The sequence below is a fragment of the Hemicordylus capensis genome, chromosome 2, assembly GCF_027244095.1.
Source record: "Hemicordylus capensis ecotype Gifberg chromosome 2, rHemCap1.1.pri, whole genome shotgun sequence".
Lineage (NCBI taxonomy): Eukaryota > Metazoa > Chordata > Lepidosauria > Squamata > Cordylidae > Hemicordylus > Hemicordylus capensis.
In genome coordinates this window covers 30,539,606-30,560,265 of record NC_069658.1, presented here as the reverse complement: position 1 = coordinate 30,560,265, position 20,660 = coordinate 30,539,606, and the positions used below count along the sequence as shown (strand labels likewise).

Sequence of the window (20,660 nt, the reverse complement as noted above, 5' to 3'; positions counted from 1 at the left end):
AGCTCTCATGAGGACAGACTTGCCTAAAGCAGGGGCTCACCCTCTAAAATCTACAGGGACCGCAGTCAGGCATTTAAAGAGGTGGTTCCTGATGGGGAGGAAAGGCATGCCTGAGGATGGCCCTTCCATCCCTAGTCTGAGTGTCCAGAAGAGGCAAGGGGTGGGGGTGGGGAGGAAGGAAATGGGGATTTCCAATTTCCTCGTGCTTCCTGTAGCCTGCCTCTCTGCTTCTACATCTTTCCCACTGCTGGAAAACTTCCCCATTTCTACATCTTTCCCAAATAACTGAAGTTTAGCCTGAGGTAGAGATCACCACAGACTCTCAAACACCTACTCTACATTTTTTTACAGATAGCGTCTATCTAAAAATACCAACTTGCAAGACAGCAAGAGAGTAAAACCAAGCAGCAGGGAAAACCACAAGCATTAAAGCAGATCAGTTAAAGGCTTTGTGAACAGCAATGGTTTGTGGTGGCGTTTTTTCTAACATCACAGAGATCAATAAGCAGCCTTTGTGTGAAGTCCTAGCCCTCCAATTGGCACCCCAGGATCAAATCTGAGGGAAATCATGTCTATCTCAGGATATGTAGCAGACCCCTTGGGGAAGTGGCAGTGAGGGTGTGGTTCACTATCCTCTACACCAGTGTTTCTCAACCACCGGTCCGTGAACCGGTGCCGGTCCGCGAGGCATTGGGTACCGGTCCATGAGGCATCACTAATAAAAATCACACACACACACCCCAAAAAAACAATTTTGGGCTGGCAGGGGCCACCGGAAGCTATCCAGAACTCATTTCCAGGCAGCCCTTGCTTCTGGATAATGTTCGTTTCACTTCCTTGAAATGAATTTTATGCAGCAGTGAGGGCTGCCTGGAAATGAGCTCCAGAGAACTGCCTGAAATTGTTTTGGGGGGTGCCTGGGGGTGGGGGTCAGGGGGGTGACCCCTTTACTAACTGCTGGTCCAGGAAACGGCACATGTATAATGATATTGTTTGGAGTCCTGATATTGTTTGGAGTCCATGACTCCAAAAACGTTGAGAAACACTGCTCTACACTCTCCCCCAAACCAGCTCTCCAGTAAGTCTACATATTGACCAGGCACGTGTGCACTAGGGAGAGCTGCTCACAAATGTTGGAACAAATAAGAATCAAAGGAATAACTCTTTTCAAAATAAAGCTTTTAATCTTCACATACGCGCACACACAAAACCACTCTTCCAACTAAATGCATGTAACACCTTCTTTGGATTTTACCATTAAACTGGCTTGAATTTTTTGGCTAATGATGCAGTACTCTAGATGAAGCAGTACATCAATGTCACTGTGATATAAGGCCAGTGACAGCAGTACAGAATACTTTGTATGCTGTACTTCAAAACACAGTGAAGACATTTCATTGCGGGAATCTCAAAATATCAAGATGGATGTAGATCAGATGATGACATGAAAGTTTGCACTTCCATCTATCTATACAATACAATACAATACAATACAATACAATACAATACAAAGATACAAATACGTCCACTCACCTTCATTACCACTGTTCCTCTAACAACATGGTCCAGAGTCCCATAGTCATAGTCATCCTTTATGTCAAAGTAGAAATTATCTTTGTCTGGACTGATGGCTTTTAGGAGCTTGGTGATATTGTTGGAATACAGAGTGCTTGCTTGTGTCGCCATTCTGCTGGGAAGGTCTGTGTAACCTATGTGTGTGATTCCCTGTAGAAACCAAAATTAGGGATGTGTGAGTAAATAAGTCGAGGCGCAACTCTAGAACACAGAATGATAAGACAAGCCCATTCTCCAAGAAACCAACACTGAAGTATTTTAATAAGTACTTCTGTTAGCAAGGCGCGCACATGTGTGTGTTTCTTACATTCAAGAAATGTAAGACTTCCTCTGTGCAAGTCAACAGAACAATTCTATCATTTCTTTGACTGCAGTGGAGCTAAGTTAACTTCTCTTAAATACTTTAGAGCGGGTTGTGAATCAGTCAGGCAGCTTTTAAAATGCATTCACAGGGTGTGAAATATTTGTATTAAGTCCCTCTTTAATTTTGCAACACAAGTCCTACCCATTTAAAGGGTGCTACTAATCTAGAGCAGAATTAGCATTAATATTTGAACAGTAAAATCATTTTATAAAACCTAGGTCAAAAAACATAACACTTCTTACAGTTAACCCCAGCTAACTGAGCAGAGACACCATTTAAAATGGTGATTCTCCTATTTAGCAGGGGGAGAACCACCATCTCTATTCAACCCCACCCAGTACAGCATCACTCCAGTGGCTGTTTCTGGTATCTACCTTATATCGTGAGCTCTCTGGGGACAGAGAACCAACTTTAGTATTAATTTTTCTATCTAAACTGTTTGGGGCATTTTGTTGGAAAATGCTATCTAAATATTTGTAGTAGACAAAAGGAACCCTAATACTTGAATAGCAAGCCTCATGCCAGTTTGGTCTAGGGAGACACAATCCAAGTTTGAATCTTTTCTCAGTCACAAAGTTCACTGGGTATTTTGGGGCATGTCAATATCTCTGAGGCTAGCCTATCTCACAAGAGTTTTATGTGAAAATTAAGATGAGAACCATATGTATGGCATCCTAGAGAAAAAGGAAGAAAAACAAAGCTGGGAAACAGATAGATAATTGGACATGTTATGGAGCCCAACACTCTACAAATGGTACAATGAGGTTAGTAATCTACTAAAATGACAAAATATGGCCATTAAGAAACCAATACCTTGTGAACATAGAGTTCTCCTGGCTTAGTAGTTTCAATGTTTCCCCCTGCTTCAGAAGCTAGATCTACAACTACTGAGCCTTCCTTCATCAATTCAATCATATCCTTCCGAAAAAGGATTGGAGCTTTTTTACCTGGAAAGAAAAATAAGGGAAGGGGAGACTTCAAATAACAGTTATGCCACAGGAATAACCAGTGAACATACTTTTCACAAAATAAAGACATATTTTGTTTCTCTTCCCCTACTAAACTGGGCAAAGAGGCACATTTCAAAGTGGTAATTATGTTTAGATAGCAAGTGGTCCTATTCAACACCAGCACAGAGTCCCACCAGTGGCTGTTATTACCACAAATATTTATATTCTGCTTTTCAGTGGGAAGTTCTCAAAATAGTTTACATAACAAAAGAAAAACAGAAGATGATTTATTGTCCCCAAAAGGCCCACAATCTACAAACATAAGGGAAACACCAACAAAGCCACTAGAGAGACTCTATGCTGGGATTGAATAGGGTCAGTTTCTCTCCCCACTCTATAAAGGGAACCACCATTTTATAAAGGAGCCTCTTTGCTCACTTAGCAGGGGTAACTGGCTGTTGCTGGGGTCTTGTGGGATCACCTTTAAGCTGTGAATCCTTTGAGACCATGTGAGTTATGTGAGAACCTTTTCCATTGAAAAGTGGCATACCATACATACAATAGTAATTCTATTTGTTTATATTAGAGCAGTTGCATGGTATAACCCATGTTCCTTGTAACAGGGATTTCCAGATGTTGACTACAACTCCCATCATTCCAAGCCAAAGGCCACTGCAGCTGGGGATGATGAGAGATGTAGTCCACACCCAGGAATCCCTGTTATAGGGAACACTGGCCATGACAGCTAAATGAAACCTCCATATTCGAGCTGTATGCCACTGTATACTAGTTACTAGGGGAGCTAATCCGGATATTCCCTTCATGCCTCGCTTTTGGGTTTTCCAGATGCATCTTCTTGGCTGCTGAACTAGATGTACATAAGAACAAAGGAAGTTGCCTTACAATGTACATAGGAAGCTGCCATATACTGAGTCAGACCATTGGTTCAGCTAGCTCAGTATTGTCTACACAGACTGGCAGCGCCTTCTCTAGGGTTACATGCAGAATCTCTCAGCCCTATCTTGGAGATGCCAGGGAGAGAACTTGGACTCTTCCCAGAGTGGCCCCATCCCCTAAAGCAGGGATTCTCAACGTTGGGTCCCCAGATGTTATTGGACTTCAATTCCTATAATCTGCAACCAAAGGCCACTGGGGCTGGGGATTACGGGAGCTGAAGTCCAATAACATCTGGGGACCCTACTCTGAGAATCCCTGCCCTAAAGGATATATCTTACAGTGCTCACACATGTAGTTTCCCATTCAAATGCAAACCAGGGGAGATACAGCTCAGCAAACAAGATAATCCATGCTTGCTAGCACAAGACCAGCTCTCTTCACTGATTCAGAGCGTTGGGTCCTGCAGAGCAATAGTATCCTCACTGACTGGCAGCAGCTATCCAACATTTCAGGCAGGTGTCTCTCTCAGTCTCAGCCCTACCTAGAGTTGGCAGGAACTGAACCTGATCCTTTGCATGCAAAGCAGATGTTCAACAACTGAGCTACAGCCCCATCCCGCTCTGGTCTGCTCCAGCAGAGCTGCTCTTCTAATCTTAATCCACTCCTCCAGGAGTGTGAGCAATAGATTCCTGGCTATCAGTGTGAGAGTCCACCCAAAGGTTATGGCAAATCTGCCCCAGTTGGCACATTAGCGCATTTTCAGGAAAAGACATACCAGGAATTAGTGCTGTTGTGATAATGATGTCGACCTCCTGGCACTGTTTGGCAAAGAGTTTCATTTCAGCTTCAATGAACTCTTTGGACATCTCTTTTGCGTAGCCGCCTTGACCTTCCCCAGATTCCTTTAGGTCAACTTCCAAAGGCTCGGCCCCTAGAGATTTGAATTGTTCCAGTGCTGCAGCTCTGTAAAGCGGGAAAGAAATGCAACCTATTTACAGTTAGGGGAAGGAAAAATAGAGCAGCAAAAAGCATATAGTGGGGCTTCAACTCACAAAATATTGTGTATCGGGTCTTCAGAATATGAATCATAGGAACACCAGCGCTCCCTCTAATTATTTCCATCAATGAGTGAAATGAGTTTGTTCTGGGCGGCAGCATCAAGGCAGTATGTGCACATGTGCATTATTGTGTGTCACTATAGATACAACACACACCCAATAAATATGGAAGGAAAGAATTGTATTTTACAATTCTATTCTATTTATCTGTCTCCCATTTTAATAGCAATGGGATTTGCCATTGGTGGTTAAAATGGCCTATAAAATAAAATAAATAACTCCCTGTTTAAGTTTTATTTATTCTAATTCATCTTGCTTTTATCCTGTAAAATGTTGATTGGCTAAATATTAGTTGCCCCTATAATTGGATAGTTAGTCACAGTAGGCTTCCAATTTCCTTCCAAATATTCTGGAAATTGAAGATTTGGCAGGATTAGGATTTGTTAGCCCTGATTGGAGATAACACATGCCTTGGATTAACCAAACTCGCTGCTTGCCAGAGTCAGAGTGTTAAATAAGGGCCTTGACTGTAGATTGATTAATTAGCACATTTTTTTTCCCGATTCAAATCTTCAAGGAGGGTAATAACATCAGAAATTTAAAGAAAAACATAGGAAGCTGCCATATACTGAGTCAGACCATTGGTCTATCTAGCTCAGTATTGTCTACACAGACTGGCAGTGGCTTCTCTAAGCTTACATGCAGAATATCTCTCGGCCCTATCTTGGAGGTGCCAGGGAGGGAACTTGGACTCTTCCCAGTTCCCCCATCCTCTAAAGGGTATATCTTACAGTGCTCACACATGTAGTCTCCCATTCAAAAGCAAACCAGGGTAAATCCTGCTTAACAAACAAGACAATTCATGCTTGCTGCCACAAGACAAGCTCTCCTCCCCAACTCAGGACTACAGGAGGAGAACTGTAAGATGGGGCGAACCATAGGGAAATCAGGGAAATGAGTCCAAAATACTAGAAACGCTAGAAAAGTCTGTAGATGGGACTTTTTATACCTTTTGAAACTCAGGTCAGAGGCTACTTTATAATAGCGACCAGCACTCCAGTAAGCCACACATGCAATGGACATGTTTCCCTTTCATGGTCTCAATGCAACTTTGGACTGGAGATTGATGGTGTCTGAAGATGAAGGCTGAGGCATTCCGAGACAGAATGGAAGGTTTCCTCTTTCACATACAATTGTTGAATCATGGGAAGTGAAATTTCCAATACAACCCAGGACCATAGCCATATGTAAACAATCTATATGGTGGCAACATTTAAGATTTGATAAAATAAATGAAAACATGTCAAAACTGCACATTTAACTAGCCAATAATTAATGTGATATTGATAATATAAATAATGCATAACTCATGGAATGCTGCTGTGTTACACACAGTCTGGAAGCCCACCTTGCTGCTTGCTTTTTAAAAAAAATATAACTCTGTTCTTTAGCTCTTCCTTTTACTGGGCAGCCTTTGTCCTGAACTGTTTAGCTTATGGCTATTGAAAACCAACGCATGCACTGCACTTCTTCGTTTTCGCCCAATTTAGGCAAAAATTAGCTATCAAAAGTTCACTCTCACTCACTCTAGAAGATGCTTAAGATGGATTAGGTGATACAATCATGTGGTGATAAACTTATCATGTGTAGATTTCCTTCAACAATGAGTGGCTTAGTAAGGTTATCACAAAAGCAGACAACACACAATGGAATTTTCAAGCACCCAGGTTCTCATGCAAAAGCTGGGGGTGGAAAAAACCCAAACACATCTAGGAGATAAACCCCAAAACACATCTTGGAGATGCCAGGGAGGGAACTTCGACTCTTCCCAGAGTGGCCCCATCCTCTAAAGGGTATATCTTGCAGTGCTCACACATGTAGTCTCCCAATCAAAAGCAAACCAGGGTGGATCCTGCTTAGCAAATAAGACAATTCATGCTTTTTTGCAATTCATGCAAAACACAGCCAGTGTGCATGGTTGGTTAGGCCATAATGGGCCATGGCAGGCACTTATGACTGCAAGTGGGAGGAGGCAGTGGCAAACCCCTCCTGTATTCTACCAAATACATGCTCTGTGGTCGCCAGGAGTCAACACCGACTCAACGGCACAACTTTACCTTTACACACTTACCTGGTATCAAACCCACGGACTACAGCTCCCATAGACCTAGCGGCTCCTGCAGATGCTAACCCAGCAACTCCACCTCCAATGATCAAAACCTGCAACCATATAATATGTTACAATTAAGCCAGATGCTCTCTAGATCAGTTAAGTTGATTAATACAAAGTATTTGCTGGCTTACTGAGCCAGTGTCTTTTAAACATGCTAGCTTGGGGCAGAATCTAATTTTAGCACAGTTTATCACATACTTGAAACTCCTTACAAAGGCAGGAGTTTGCCCACCAATGGTATCAGGTTTCAGCAAGATGGATTCAAAGAATATGCAGTTTTTTTCTAGTGCAGGCTTCCCCAACCTGCGGCCCTCCAGATGTTGCTGAACTGCAATTCCCACCATCCCAGCCACAATAAGTTGAGGTTGGGGGTGATGGGAATTGTAGTTCGGCACAGCCACACCCAGAGGACCACAGGTTGGGGAAGCATGTTCTAGTGCTTTAGCTCCTCCTGTTCGGCAAGGATTCTATCAGGGGAGAAGTTTAGGCTTTTCTTAGGGTGGGATGCCCAATCCCTTAGGAAAGAATTAGGAAGTTGGTGAGAGGTCAAAAAATGAGGGAACAGGATTCCAGATGTCCAGCTCCAATATACATGTACGCCAGTTCTTCGGTCACATACTCAATGTCAATACTGTAGTTTTAAAAATCCAATCCACTCAAAGCTGTGCCCTAAAAAAGTTAAAATCTCTCCATACACCACACTGAGAGAAATTAGGAAGTTGTCTTATACCAAGACAGTCCATTGTTCCAGCTAGCTCAGTACTGTCTACAATAACCAGCAGTGACTCTCCATGGTTCCAAGCAGGAGCCCTTCCCAGCCCTACCTGGAGATGGCAGGGAGGAACCTGGGACCTACAGCTGCTCTACCACTGAGCTACAGCCCCATCCCCTAAGAGGCATATCTTACACCAAACCCTGCTCACGTGTAGTCACCCATCCAAATGCAAAGCAGGGCAGACCCTGCTTATCAAAGGGGACAATTCATGCTCACTACCACAAGACTGGCTCTTGTCCCCAGAAGGGTGGGAGATATGCAGTTAGTGGCTGGCATTCCAACTCAGCGTGGATGCCTTGAAAGACTGTGCAATAGGGATGTACATGGAACCGGCAGGGGCTGGTTAAAACGGGGTGGGGGGTAATTTTAAGGGTGGGGGATGGTGCACTTACACTTACACACACACACACACACACACACACACACACACACACACGTTTCCCCCACCGAAATCGCTAAAGAACTTGTCTGGCGGGGTGGCAGCATACCTCCTTGCCACCCTGTCTTCTCCTTGGACCAGAGGTAAGCGTAGGTAGCCCAAGCGTGTGCGCACATCGACATGCATGCGCAAGCCCGACGTGTGCACTCACATGGGCTACTTCTGCTTAATTCCAGTCCAAGGAGATATGCTGCCGCCCCGGCTTTTTAGCGAGCGGCGGCAGGGGGAAACACGGTGGCGGGGGGAAAGTGTACCCTCCCCCACCCTTAAAGATACACCCTGCACCTTCGAACCACCCGGTGTTCGAACCTGTTTGTGCACATCCCTACTGTTCATGCAAAACAGGAGTCCTTCCACAGTTCTCTTGGTATCCCCCACGTGTGCTGATGTGCAAGAGCCCTTCGAGCCAAGAGCATTCCCTGTGCTCCAGAAGGGTTCTGCAAGGTGGAACACATATCACCGAGGGTCAGTGACATGTTTCTGAACTTGCAGATCCCTTCCAGAGCACAAGGAGCACTCTACGAGCTCTTGCACACCACCATGCATACATGCATGCAGGGTGTGGGTGTGTGCGTGTGTGCTCCCGCCATGCCCTGCAGTCCCTCAAAACATCCACTCTTCATGAGGACATCAGTCATTGTCATTAATCAGCACTGTGATTCTGACTACAGCCACTCATTAGAGACAGCCATCTTTCATTATTACCTCCATGACCATTAGAGTTGTGAGCTGCATGATCAGTAAGCCTAATCATTTACCTAGATCTAATCTACAGAAGAATTTCCCACAAGGACACCCACTCCTCTAGGGAGAGCTGAATGTGCATGAGCATGTATCAAGCATACATTAGAGAGTGTGCACAAAACCAAGTTGCCCGGTTCGAATCCGGACCAGGCATGCTTGCTTTTGTGCACCCCCAAACACCCCCCGGTTCGGTTCAGGTGGATTCATCTTCTTTTTTAAAAAAGCTTTTTTAAAAAAATGTTAAAGTAATAAAACTCACTGCCTCCCGATCTGGGGGCTTCTCTGCAGCTGTGTGTGTGGGGGGGGGGTGCATCCAGAGGTCCCCCTTCCCCCCACCAGCCTCCATTTAGTCACAAAAAGCCCAGTTTGGGCAGTTTCCAGTCCGTTCCGAGCCTCACCACCATGGTGGCAGCCATTTTGGAGGCTGCCGCACATGCCCAATAATAATTTGAATGCCATAAGAATATGCTTTCCTGCTTGCCCAGGGAACTAACTTAACCTTTACTGCCATGTGGTTCACCCAATGCATTCCTAGCTCTTGCTCTCATCCTCTGGAGGAAGCAACACTACCTCCCATTTGACAGGGGACTTCTCCTTGACCTTTGCATGTCCTTGAGACCAAAACTCTACCGTTATCTTTCACAACATGTTTGCTCCTAAACTTTTATTCAGTCCTTACCGTAATATTCCAATATGCTTACAAACATCTAAACCAACTGAGCTCTAATCTAATCTCTGTAATACCCCTCTGCTATCTCTCAGGTCTTCACAAATAGTGCAACAATATTTGAGGAGCAGAGTTTCTGTCAGGGAGGATTCAGACATTCAAGGCCATGCAAAAGGCATGCACCACCTGCAGCTACGACTATAGCCTCCAATCCCCTTAAGAGTCTTTGTATTGGTGAAGAGAAATCCACAATTGTAAAACATTTCTGGGTCTTTATTTGGAGAAACTATGCTGATCGCAACTTCAGAAGCCGATTTCTTTTTGGTTGTTGAGAATCAGGGGATTCTTACTTCCTATCTATTCAAAATGATGGAAATAATGTTTTTGCATGTATTGTATTTTTGTTACAGCCTATCAGCCTACAAATTAAGTTCCATCTATAGCCTCTGACCATGTGGATAAGCCCAGCATTACCAGTCCTCTGCTTTCTCTTGGGAATCTGAGAAAACTGAGGGGTGACAGTACAGTACTGTATAGTCCAAGACCACAAACGATAGCCTCTCTATGCAGTACATGTGCTAATACAGTAAGCAGAACTAATACCGTATTTACCTGAATCCAAGACCAGGTTTTTTCCTAGTTCTTTGATCTTAGAAATCAGGGGGTCATCTTAAATTACAGAGTCCTCTTTCTTTCAGGTAAAGACAAGGATAACCTGTGTTTAACCTGTATTTCTTAAGGGGACAGTCTTAAAATTCAGAGTAGTCTTCTATTCATGTAAATATGGTATATTCCATAATTCCTTGCACACCGGTATGGGGATATCAAATGCAGCATCTAACAAGCCTCTGCTTTCATTTCTTAGCGAAGCCAAGCATCTAGTCCATTATGACAATGGGCTTTCCAGAGCATGTGAACATGTACACAATTCCTGGAAAAAACCCCTGAAGCCCAAAAAAGGGTTGTGCTAGTTTTCCCAATCAGAGGGTGAGGCTACTGTGTCCTGCATAGTTCATTGCCCCTGCAATGATACATGATAAAACACATGCAAACAAACTTTAGTGTGCATAATAAAACACACTTCAGTGTGCATAATTTAGAGTGAACTGAACTCAGCTGGTAAACCAGTATTTTCACTCTGAGAAACAAGATGTCAACTAGCAATTATTGTAATTAAAATACAAGACCGCAGAGAACACATTTTTGTCGGCTGGTGACTCCACCAGCCAACTTCACTACTAGTACAAGTTTGTTTTTATGCCTACCTTAGCAGGAGGGACTTTGCCAGCTGCTGTGATCTGACCCGTGAAGAAACGACCAAAGTGATTGGCTGCTAACACAACTGCCTTGTAGCTGTCAAAAGGAACAAAGGAGAATGCAAGAATTAGTAAACCTCCTTTCTCTTCTCGAGCACCAGCTTGGTGTAGTGGTTAGAGTGTTGGACTAGGACACAGAAGACCCAAGTTCAAGTCCCTGTTCAGCCAGGAAACTCACTGGGTGACTCCGGGCCAGTCACTTCTCCCTCAACCTAGCCTATCTCACAGGCTTGTGGGAATAAACATAACCATGTACACCATTCTGGGCTCCTTGGTGGAAGAAGATGATATACATATAAAATGAAATAAAAAAAATAAAACCTCCAGTTTCCCCAAAGGCAAGTTGTACAGACTAATTTCTGCATATAGCTTGCAATATCTGTACTTGTAGGACTAGATCTAGCCTTGGCTCCCATCCTCACAACCAAACCTCAACTCCTAGCCCAGCAGCATTGGGGTTGGTTTAAATAAGCCTGGCATACTGAATGGATCAGTCAAGAAGCACTGGTAACCAAGACCAACTTTGAACACAATACTGCCTGAAGGGATGGAGTGGGGGGACATAACAACAGCCCTGCTGGATCAGGCCCGAGGTCCACCTAGTCCAGCATCCTGTTTGACACAGTGGCCCACCAGAAGCCGCTGGAAGACTACGGGCAGGAGTTGAGGACATGCCGTCTCTCCTACTGTTACTCCCCTGCAACTGGTACTCAAAGGCATCCTGCATTTGAGGCTGGAGGTGGCCTATAGCCCTCTGACTAGTAGCCAATGATAGACCTCTCCTCCATGAAGTTATTCAAACCCCTCTTAAAGCCATCCAGGTTGTTGGCTGTCACCACATCTCATGGCAGAGAATTCCACAAGTTGATTATGCGTTGTGTGAAAAAGTACTTCCATTTGTTGGTCCTAGATTTCCTGGCAATCAATTTCATGGGATGACCCCTGGTTCTAGTGTTATGTGTGAGAGAGAAATTTCTCTCTATCTACTTTCTCTGCACCATGCATGATTTCATAGACCTCTATCATGTCTCCCCACAGTCTTTTTTCTAAACTAAATAGCCCCAGGTGTTATAGCCTTGCCTCATAAGGAATGTGCTCTAGGCTCCTGATCATCTTGGTTGCTCTCTTCTGCACCTTTTTCAGTTCTACAGTGTCCTCTTTAAGATGTGGTGACCAGAATTGTACGCAGTACTCTAGGTGTGGCCGCACCATGGTTTTGTAGAAGGGCATTAGAATATTAGCAGTTCTATTTTCAACCCTCTTTCTAATGATCCCTAGCATGGAATTGGCCTTTTTCACAGCTGCCGCACATTGGGCTGACACTTTCAGCAAGCTGTCCACCACGACCCCAAGTCCCCTCACCTGGTCAGTCAACGACAGCTCAGATCCCATTAACGTATACTTGAAGATGTGGTTTTTCATCCCAGTGTCCATCACTTTACACTTGCCAACACTGACCACATTTGCTGTTTTGTCGCCCACTCACCCAGTTTGGAGAGATCCTTTTGGAGCTTCTCACAATCTGTTTTAGATTCCACTACCCGAAAGAGTTTGGTATCATCTGCAAATATGGCCACCTCGCTGCTTAACCCTACTTCTAAATCATTTATGAATAAATTAAGAAGCACGGGTCCCAGTACAGATCCCTGGGGGACCACACTTCTTACTTCCCTCCATTGTGAAACTCTCCATTTATCCCTACCCTCTGTTTCCTGTTTTTCAACCAATTAGCAATCAACACATGCACTTGTCCCCTTATCCCATGACTGCTAAGTTTTCTCAAGAGTCTTTGATGAGGAACTTTGTCGAAAATGTTTTGGAAGCCCAGGTATACTATGTCAACTGGATCACCTTGATCCACACACTTGTTGGCACTCTCAAAGAACTCCAAAAGGTCTGTGAGGCAAGATTTACCTTTGCGTAAGCCATTCTGGTTCTCTCCCAGCAGGGCCTGTTGTTCTATGTGCTTTACAGTTTTATCCTTGAGGATGTTTTCCATCAGTTTGCCTGGAACGGACATTAAGCTAACCAGCCTGTAATTTCCCGGATCGCCCCTGGATCCCTTTTTGAAAGTCAGTTCTACATTGGCTACTTTCCAGTCCTCCACTAAAGAGCCTGATTGTAAGGACTTTACCTATTTTTGCTAGAAGGTCAGCAATTTCACATTTGAGTTCTTTGAGGACTCTTGGATGGATGCCATCCAGCCCTGGTGATTTGCTAGTTTTCAGTTTTTCCAGACAGTTTAGAACATCATCTCGTCACTTCTATCTGATTCAGTTCTTTAGTCTCCGTCCCCGAAAAGCCTGGTTCAGGAACAGGTATATGCTCAGTATCCTCTGCCATGAAGACCGACACAAAGAAATCATTTAGCTTCTCTGCAACCTCCATATCCTCCTTAAGAATCCCTTTCACTCCCTTATTGTCTAATGGTCCAATCATCTCCCTGGCCAGTTTCCTGCATTTGATGTATTTAAAGAAGTTTTTGTTATTTCCCTTGATGCTTTAAGCTAAGTGTTCCACAAACTCTCTTTTCGCCTCCCTTATTGTCACCTTGCATTTCTTTTGCCAGAGTTTGTGTTCCTTTCCGTTCTCTTCATTTGGACAGGCCTTCCAATTTTGGAAGGAAGTCTTCTGCCCTTTTATGGCTTCCTTGACTATACCTGTTAGCCATGCTGGCATCCTCCAGAACTGGGGGTGGGTGCGTGCAACACCACCACACAGGATTCCTAAATGCTCAATGAGCCAGTCCATCACTAAGCTAGTCTTCCATCAGTCATCCAGGCACTAAAAAACTTTGGGTCAAACTTGCAAGAGCTTAAAAGCTTCTTCATGCACGCAAGTATCTTTATGCTGTTTTGGTCCTGCAGTCGCCCGTCCTCCTCTTTATCCCAATTTCAAATTTTTTTGACCACAAAGGATGCCATACTAATTCAGAGGTAAGGACTATAGCACATGTTTTGCATACAGAAAGCCCCAGATACAATCTCTGGCATCAGCAGGTAAAGCTGGGAATGATGTCCGAAATCCTGGAGAGCTGCTGCCAGCTAGCACAGACAATACTGGCCTGGATGGATGAATGGCCAGACTCAGTAGGAGGCAGCTTCATGGATTCATGCTCATTCTTTTCCCACTCCCCATAATCTGCAACATCTTCCTTGATCGCACCTTCTGCTACTATAACCCCAGGGCAGGGTCCGACCACAACAACTAGCTTATCATCTTGCATCCTTGTTTGGGGGTACACATTCTGCTTAACAAAAATGAACTATGGTTTCATACCCAGCAATGTTGGCCATGGAGCTAAGCGCATCATATCCCTGAGCAATGGTCACACGTGGAACCTGATCCATAGCCAAGACGGTAGTTTTTCTTTCTGCTAGTTTGTTTAGGAGGTCTGGGTTTTGAGCTGGATAGATAAAACTGACCAGGGTACCAGACGTCTTAAACAGATCGGCCTCATGCACGCCGAGCACAGGATTTAATATAGGGGCTCTCACCTGAAAAAGCATAAAACAAATGCACACAACAATGAATATGCTCTGCTCTCACATACATACGTATCAATATGCACAAATGTTAATGCATACTACTTAGTATCTATATTGTGCTTTAGTGCACAGGTTCCCGAAAGGAGTTCCAGGAGCTGAAGCGTAGACACCACCTGAGAATCTAAGTTTGGGAACCCGTACTCTAAAGCAGGGGTTCTAAACGTTGGGTCTCCAGATGTTATTGGACTTCAACTCCCATAATCCCCTGCCCCAGTGGCCTTTGGTTGGGAATTATGGGAGTTGAAGTCCATTAACATCTGGGGATCCAACGCTGAGAATCCCTGCTCTAAAGCATTCAACATGCTTCACATATCAGCAATCTTTACAGCCACCATCTATGTCAAGACAGTTTTATGCCCATAATGCAGAAGGGGGACTGAGGCGAAGAGAAAAGCAACTCTCCTAAGGCTATCTACCAAATTAAGAAACAGACAAAATTTGAACTGGTTCACTACACAGTCCGTTAGACACTATATTAGCCTACCTCTCACACACAAAGTCATCATTAAGGCCTGGTGCTGTGCGGCTACAATGTATATTTATATACCACCTTTCAACAAAAGTTCACAAAGCAGTTTACACAGAATAAATAAGGTGACAATGTCTCAGGTCTCTAAATAAAGACCCGAACCAAGGTTTGAAGCGCATTTCAGTTCTAGATTTATTTAAATGAAGTTGGTTAGAATAAAACAACATCCATCGGTTCAGACGTCACCACTGGTCTTGGTTTGTTTTTAACATTGGTCAGATGTAGTATTCTTTGGAGGCTCATACAGGCGGTGGAGAAGGGAGCACACACCCCCCCAAGGCTCTGGGACTTTGCACAGAACCCATCTTTAATCATGGTTCTGTGTGACGTCTGAACCAGCTCATTTTTGTTTGTTAGATTTATTTACTGCCTTTCATAAAATTATCCCAAGGCAGTACAAGAGTTAATACAATACAAATCCATAAAATCACATTAAAATATTAAAATCAAAACACCACACACACCAAACACAGCCATAAAAACTAAACAGAACAGCCAGAAAGAGAGACTGGCATCCCCTAAGGGTTAAAAGCTTGAAAAAAATAGAAGCGTTTTGAGTTGTTTTTTTAAAGCAGCCACAAATGGAGACCCACCAGAACAGTCCAGAGCCTGGGGGCAACAACAGAGAAGGCCCTGTCCCACGTGCACGACAGTTGAGCCTCCCTCGTTGTGGGCAACCCCCTCCGATGACCATGTTGGGAAGGCCGTCCTTCAAATTTCAATGGTCCAGCAATCCTCACTAGCTCAGCAATCCTCACAACATGTAATGCAGACTATCACTATCACCTTCACATTACAAAGTGGGAGAATGGGAGGAATGAGAGTGAGAGACTGGGGTTTGCTTAAGACCACTAGCGGGTTCATGGTTCGAGCAAGACTTAAAGGGCTTCCTCATTCCCGCCTCAGACTCTTTAGCCACTAAACACATCCTCTTATTCACAAAACCAGACAGAAATCTATCCTTCAACAAATATAAATCATACAATGTGTTCCTCTAAGTGACTGAAAGGAGGCACGTCACAGCATAACATTAGAAGAGACTAATACGTGAATCAACTTTGTTGAACTTTGTGCATTGGCACTGCAGCAATTGATGCTTGCACTCAGTCTTACTCACACACTATAACCAGGCGTGTGCATGATCCGCAGTTCGAGCACTGGTTTGGCACCGGGGGAGGGGAGCAGGAGCTTAAAGGAAGAGGACAGCAGGTCCTTCCTTGCTCTCCTCTGCCCCATGCAGCTGCCTGCTGGGGCAGTGCTCAGCCCAAGTATCCCCATGCAGTGCCAGCACATAGGGACATAGGAAGCTGCAATATACTGAGTCAGACCATAGGTCCATTTAGCTCAGTATTGTCTACACAGACTGCCAGTGGTTTCTCCAAGGTTGCAGGCAGGAGTCTCTCTCAACCCTATCTTGGAGAAGCCAGGGAGGAAACTTGGAACCTTCTGCTTTTCCCAGAGCGGCTTCATCCCCTGAGGGGAATATCTTGCAGTGCTCACACAATAAAGTCTCCCATTCATATGTAACCATGGCAGACCCTGCTTAGCTAAGGGGACAAGTCATGCTTGCTACCACAAGACCAGCTCTCCTCTCCCATTTTAGGAAGTCAAAAAACAATGTATGGCATTGTACACGCATGAAACATATTGTCCTTATATGACAAGTTGACATAATAGATGCAGCCAGCAAAAGTGACTGAGTTTTCTAACTAACAGGATATTCAATCAGTCAAAACAAAGCTTAAGAGTGGACCCAGTGGCAGTCAGTCGGTTCAGGCAGGGCAGGGGGAGAGACAAGGTACAGGAGTGGCTTGTTTGTACTCCTCTCACTCCGGCTGCCTCTTTGTCTGTCACCTCGCCCTGCCATGGCACTAATCCCAGGCATGCAGGCTGGTATTCACCAGACTGGGGAAAACCCAGGGAATAATCAGCCTGCGTGCCTGGGGTTGCCACACTGAGGCAAGGCAGGGGCCGGGGGCAGACAGAAAGAGTGAGATGAGTATGAACGAGTTATACCTGCAGCTTATTTTCTGTCTTCCCAGCCCTGTTTGTACCAGCCACCACTGCGTGGAGTAAAATACTTTATAGAACGGCTGCACAACTTCAGCCCTCCAGCTCTTTCTGGACTACAATTCCATCATCTCCAGCCACAACGGCCAACAGTCAGGGGCAAAAGGAACTGTAGTCCAACATCTACAAAAGGGCTGAAATTGTGCAGCCCAGTCTTAAGGATTTCCTTCTCCCAAATAAGCCCCCCTCTATAATCCAACATTTGAAGCTCTGCTCTGGGTTAGAGGGGTGCAAACCAATTCAAGCTCTGAACAGTTTTGAGCTCGAAACAAAACACAGTGGGTAGACCAGCCCTCCACCCCGGACTTGGCGTGTTGGCTCACCTTAGAGGACTGGTCTACCAGTCCTCTGAGGCGAGTCAACACACTAAGTCCAGATCAGATAGCTGGTCTACCCACCGATCCCAATTGGTAGACCAGCTCTCCCTGGAAAAACAGGCCTCAAAATGGTGCTCAAAACATTTCGAATGTTTCAAGGTTCATTTGTAGAAACAGCTTGTTTTGGCCGCTGTTTCAACAAATGGATTGAGGATTTTGCAATTCATTTCGAGCGTGAAGCAAATAGCAAAATCCATTTTGTGCACCTCCTCCTAGGCAGTGTTTCCAGACATTGTTCACTACAATTCCCAGCATCCCCAGCTGCAATGGCCTTTGGCTGGGAATTATGGGAGTTGTAGTCAACAACATCTGGGAATTGTTGTTAGAGGGGACACTGCTCCTGGGTGCTCCTGCCAACCAAAAAACAGGGCCTTTCCAGCTGTGGCAATGACACTAGAATGCCCTCCTCAGCAAGGTCCACATCATCCTATGTATTATATGTCTGACAGGACCAGGTGAAAACCTAGCTCTTTTAAGAGGCCTTCAGGTAGAGCTAGATCAATCTAATAATCCACCACTTCTAGAAATATTCAAACTGTATCCTCATATGACAGGTTAATATGCAATGGGGGATGGGGGAGAAAAGCAATAATTACTTTGACAACTAAATCTGAAGCCAGCACTTCCTTGGTTCCTTGGATCTGTGCTCCTGCTTCTCTGTAATGGTCATCAGAGAATTTGGAGGCTTCTCCCGCATTCGATTCCACCACAACATTGAAGCCTTGCTTAACCAAAGCTTGCACTCCAGCTGGTGACAGAGCAACTCTCTTCTCATTTTGAAATATCTCCTTAGGGACTCCCACCGTCAGTTGCTTATAAGGGATACCTGTAAAAAGAGAAAAACAAACAGCAATTATTTCGGCCAGTTTTTTAAAAGAACATTCTCCTGAACAGTCATGCTCTTCCATGAAGTGAGCCTTTCATGTCCACAACACTTCAGGCCGGTTCAGACGTCACATGGAACACCATTAAATTGTGCTTCTGTGTGACATTCCGGAGCTTCAGGACCACACTCCCCTCCCCTTGCCCACACAAGCCTCTGAAGAATTCTACTTCCAACTATCATTAAAAACAAACCAAGTTGAGTCATGTTGTCCAAACCAACCAAACCTTGGTCTCATCTCTCAGTTTATTTCAAACAAGTTGGCGAGCATAATAAACCAAGACTGGTCATTTCAGACATCGTGATTTGTCTTGGTTTGTTTTCAACCTTAAATCGGAAGGAGAATTCTTTGGAGGCTCATGTGGTCAGAGGAGAGGGGAGTTCCTAAGGCTCAAGAATGTTGGGAAGAACCAAGATTTAACCATGCTTTTGTATGACCTTTGAGCTGGGCCTTCATTTGGAAATGTGAAAGAGGGCTACTTTGATTCCTCTATAAGTGTTCCAGACATACTTTGTTCAATCTTGCTAACAACTCACCTCTATGCTATCAACAAGTGGCAGTGTAATCCAATGACATTTTAGACATTCATAATTAACAAACAAAAATTCCGAACGATCTAACAGTCTACTGTTTATTCATAACTAGATCCCACCAAGTTCAATAGGACTTTCTCTTGGGTAAGCATGCACAGAATTGCAGCCAAAGTCCCATGAGAACCATCCGTTTGTTTACTTTACAACCCCTTACAACTTCTTAGACTTTCTAAGACAATTTAATTAGCCTATCAGTAACAGCTTGCTACTATTTGATTCTTATATTAGATTTTTTTTAAAAAAAACTTTTAAGAGAGCAGAGCATTATTTGCAACTCTTGAAACAAAGGTAAGGAGATAATTTTTAATTCTTATATAAGCTAATGAAATTTTTTTTCTTTTTCTATTTTCTTTTTCTATTTTAATTGAGGATTGTAGAGTGTACTACAAGTTTCTCAAGCAAGCAGAGAAGAATTACCAGTGTTAAGCAGAAAGAAATGCTACATAGATGGAACGTTGCCCGATCTGAATAAATGTTTTTGTTGTTTGCTGCCTTTTTTGGACAAACGATTTTATTGGAGTAACTTTAATTCTCTGATAAAGTTTTGCTGGTGAGGGTGTTGGATTTTACTTTTTCCCATTCGGATACACTTAAAGGATTATAATACTCTGGAATATTTACAATCGTTTTGTCAAGATGCTTTTGAAAGGCTTTGAAAGACTCATGAAATCGATTTATTCACACTGCTTTACAGTAGGACCTAATTATCATGCCTGCTCGGAAGGACATTGTGGAAGTGCGAAGGCTTCAAGGCGGATGATCCTACTTTCCCTCTCCTACTTTCCCTCGTAATGATTGTTTTCAAGTCAATTGTTTCCCTATCCAAGGTTAACTGTCCCTCTTTGTTTTGTCTATTGTCCAATGGAATTTTTATGGATTACAATGGCTTGTTTTTCTACAAGGAGAAACCCGAACATTACTAATCTTCAGTATGAACATTTTTAAGTACTCTGAGAAAATTAGTGGTTAAACAAAATACAACTCTCAATAGGAGGGGGCAGTTATATTACAAATATTAATAGACATTAACGGCTTGGTACACTTTGAACTTGATCTTGACAATGTTTTTATCAGACATAATGATTTATTACCTTTTTGAACTTTGAACTTCTCCCCAAAGCATTGCCTTTATTGGATTATGGTTTACAATTGTATGTTTTGCTATTGATTTTGTTTTTGTTAGCAATTAATTTAGGGATTCCTGTTATGGCTTCCTTTTCTTTTTTCTTGTAGTGATTATATATCTTAATGGAAATTTTAAAGACTGAACAGTGGTAGTCCCTGTATAAAATTATGTAACAATGCACAAAATAGGGATTCTATATTGAGAAGTCTCACTTAATTACATAGAGATCGGTGGTATTCCCTGTATAATTTTTGTAGCATTGCATGGAATAGGGATTTGGGTTTGAGAAGTTTTAGTTACATCCCAAAGAAATTTTAACATGATTAATATACTTTTAAATAATAACTAAATTTATCAGGTTTTTAAATTTAAGAAGAATTCTTCTTTGGAGGGACTCAATGTGGGAGAATATGATTTAAGACCAGAGATTAAATCTTTCTGTCACTTTTTATAGACTTTAATATCATCTCCTGGACAGAAGATGACCTATAGTAACTCCTGGGCTTAGAAAATTTCTTGTGGGTAAATATCAGCTGTGCAGATATATTTTCCACTGCAAGATCGTTTTTTTAACT

General features: G+C 43.5%; 1 protein-coding gene across 1 annotated transcript in view; it reads right to left on the bottom strand.

The window, feature by feature from the left end:
• Nucleotides 1–20,660, bottom strand: part of NNT (nicotinamide nucleotide transhydrogenase) — an 85,798-nt gene that overhangs the window by 43,858 nt on the left and 21,280 nt on the right. Inside the window, exons 3-9 of the mRNA XM_053298420.1 lie at nucleotides 18,079–18,308; nucleotides 14,238–14,455; nucleotides 10,908–10,995; nucleotides 6,976–7,064; nucleotides 4,562–4,749; nucleotides 2,753–2,886; nucleotides 1,534–1,725 (exon numbers count right to left, since the gene is read on the bottom strand). Of these exons, the coding sequence (XP_053154395.1) occupies nucleotides 1,534–1,725; nucleotides 2,753–2,886; nucleotides 4,562–4,749; nucleotides 6,976–7,064; nucleotides 10,908–10,995; nucleotides 14,238–14,455; nucleotides 18,079–18,308 (1,139 nt within the window). The remainder of the gene's footprint in view (nucleotides 1–1,533; nucleotides 1,726–2,752; nucleotides 2,887–4,561; nucleotides 4,750–6,975; nucleotides 7,065–10,907; nucleotides 10,996–14,237; nucleotides 14,456–18,078; nucleotides 18,309–20,660) is intronic.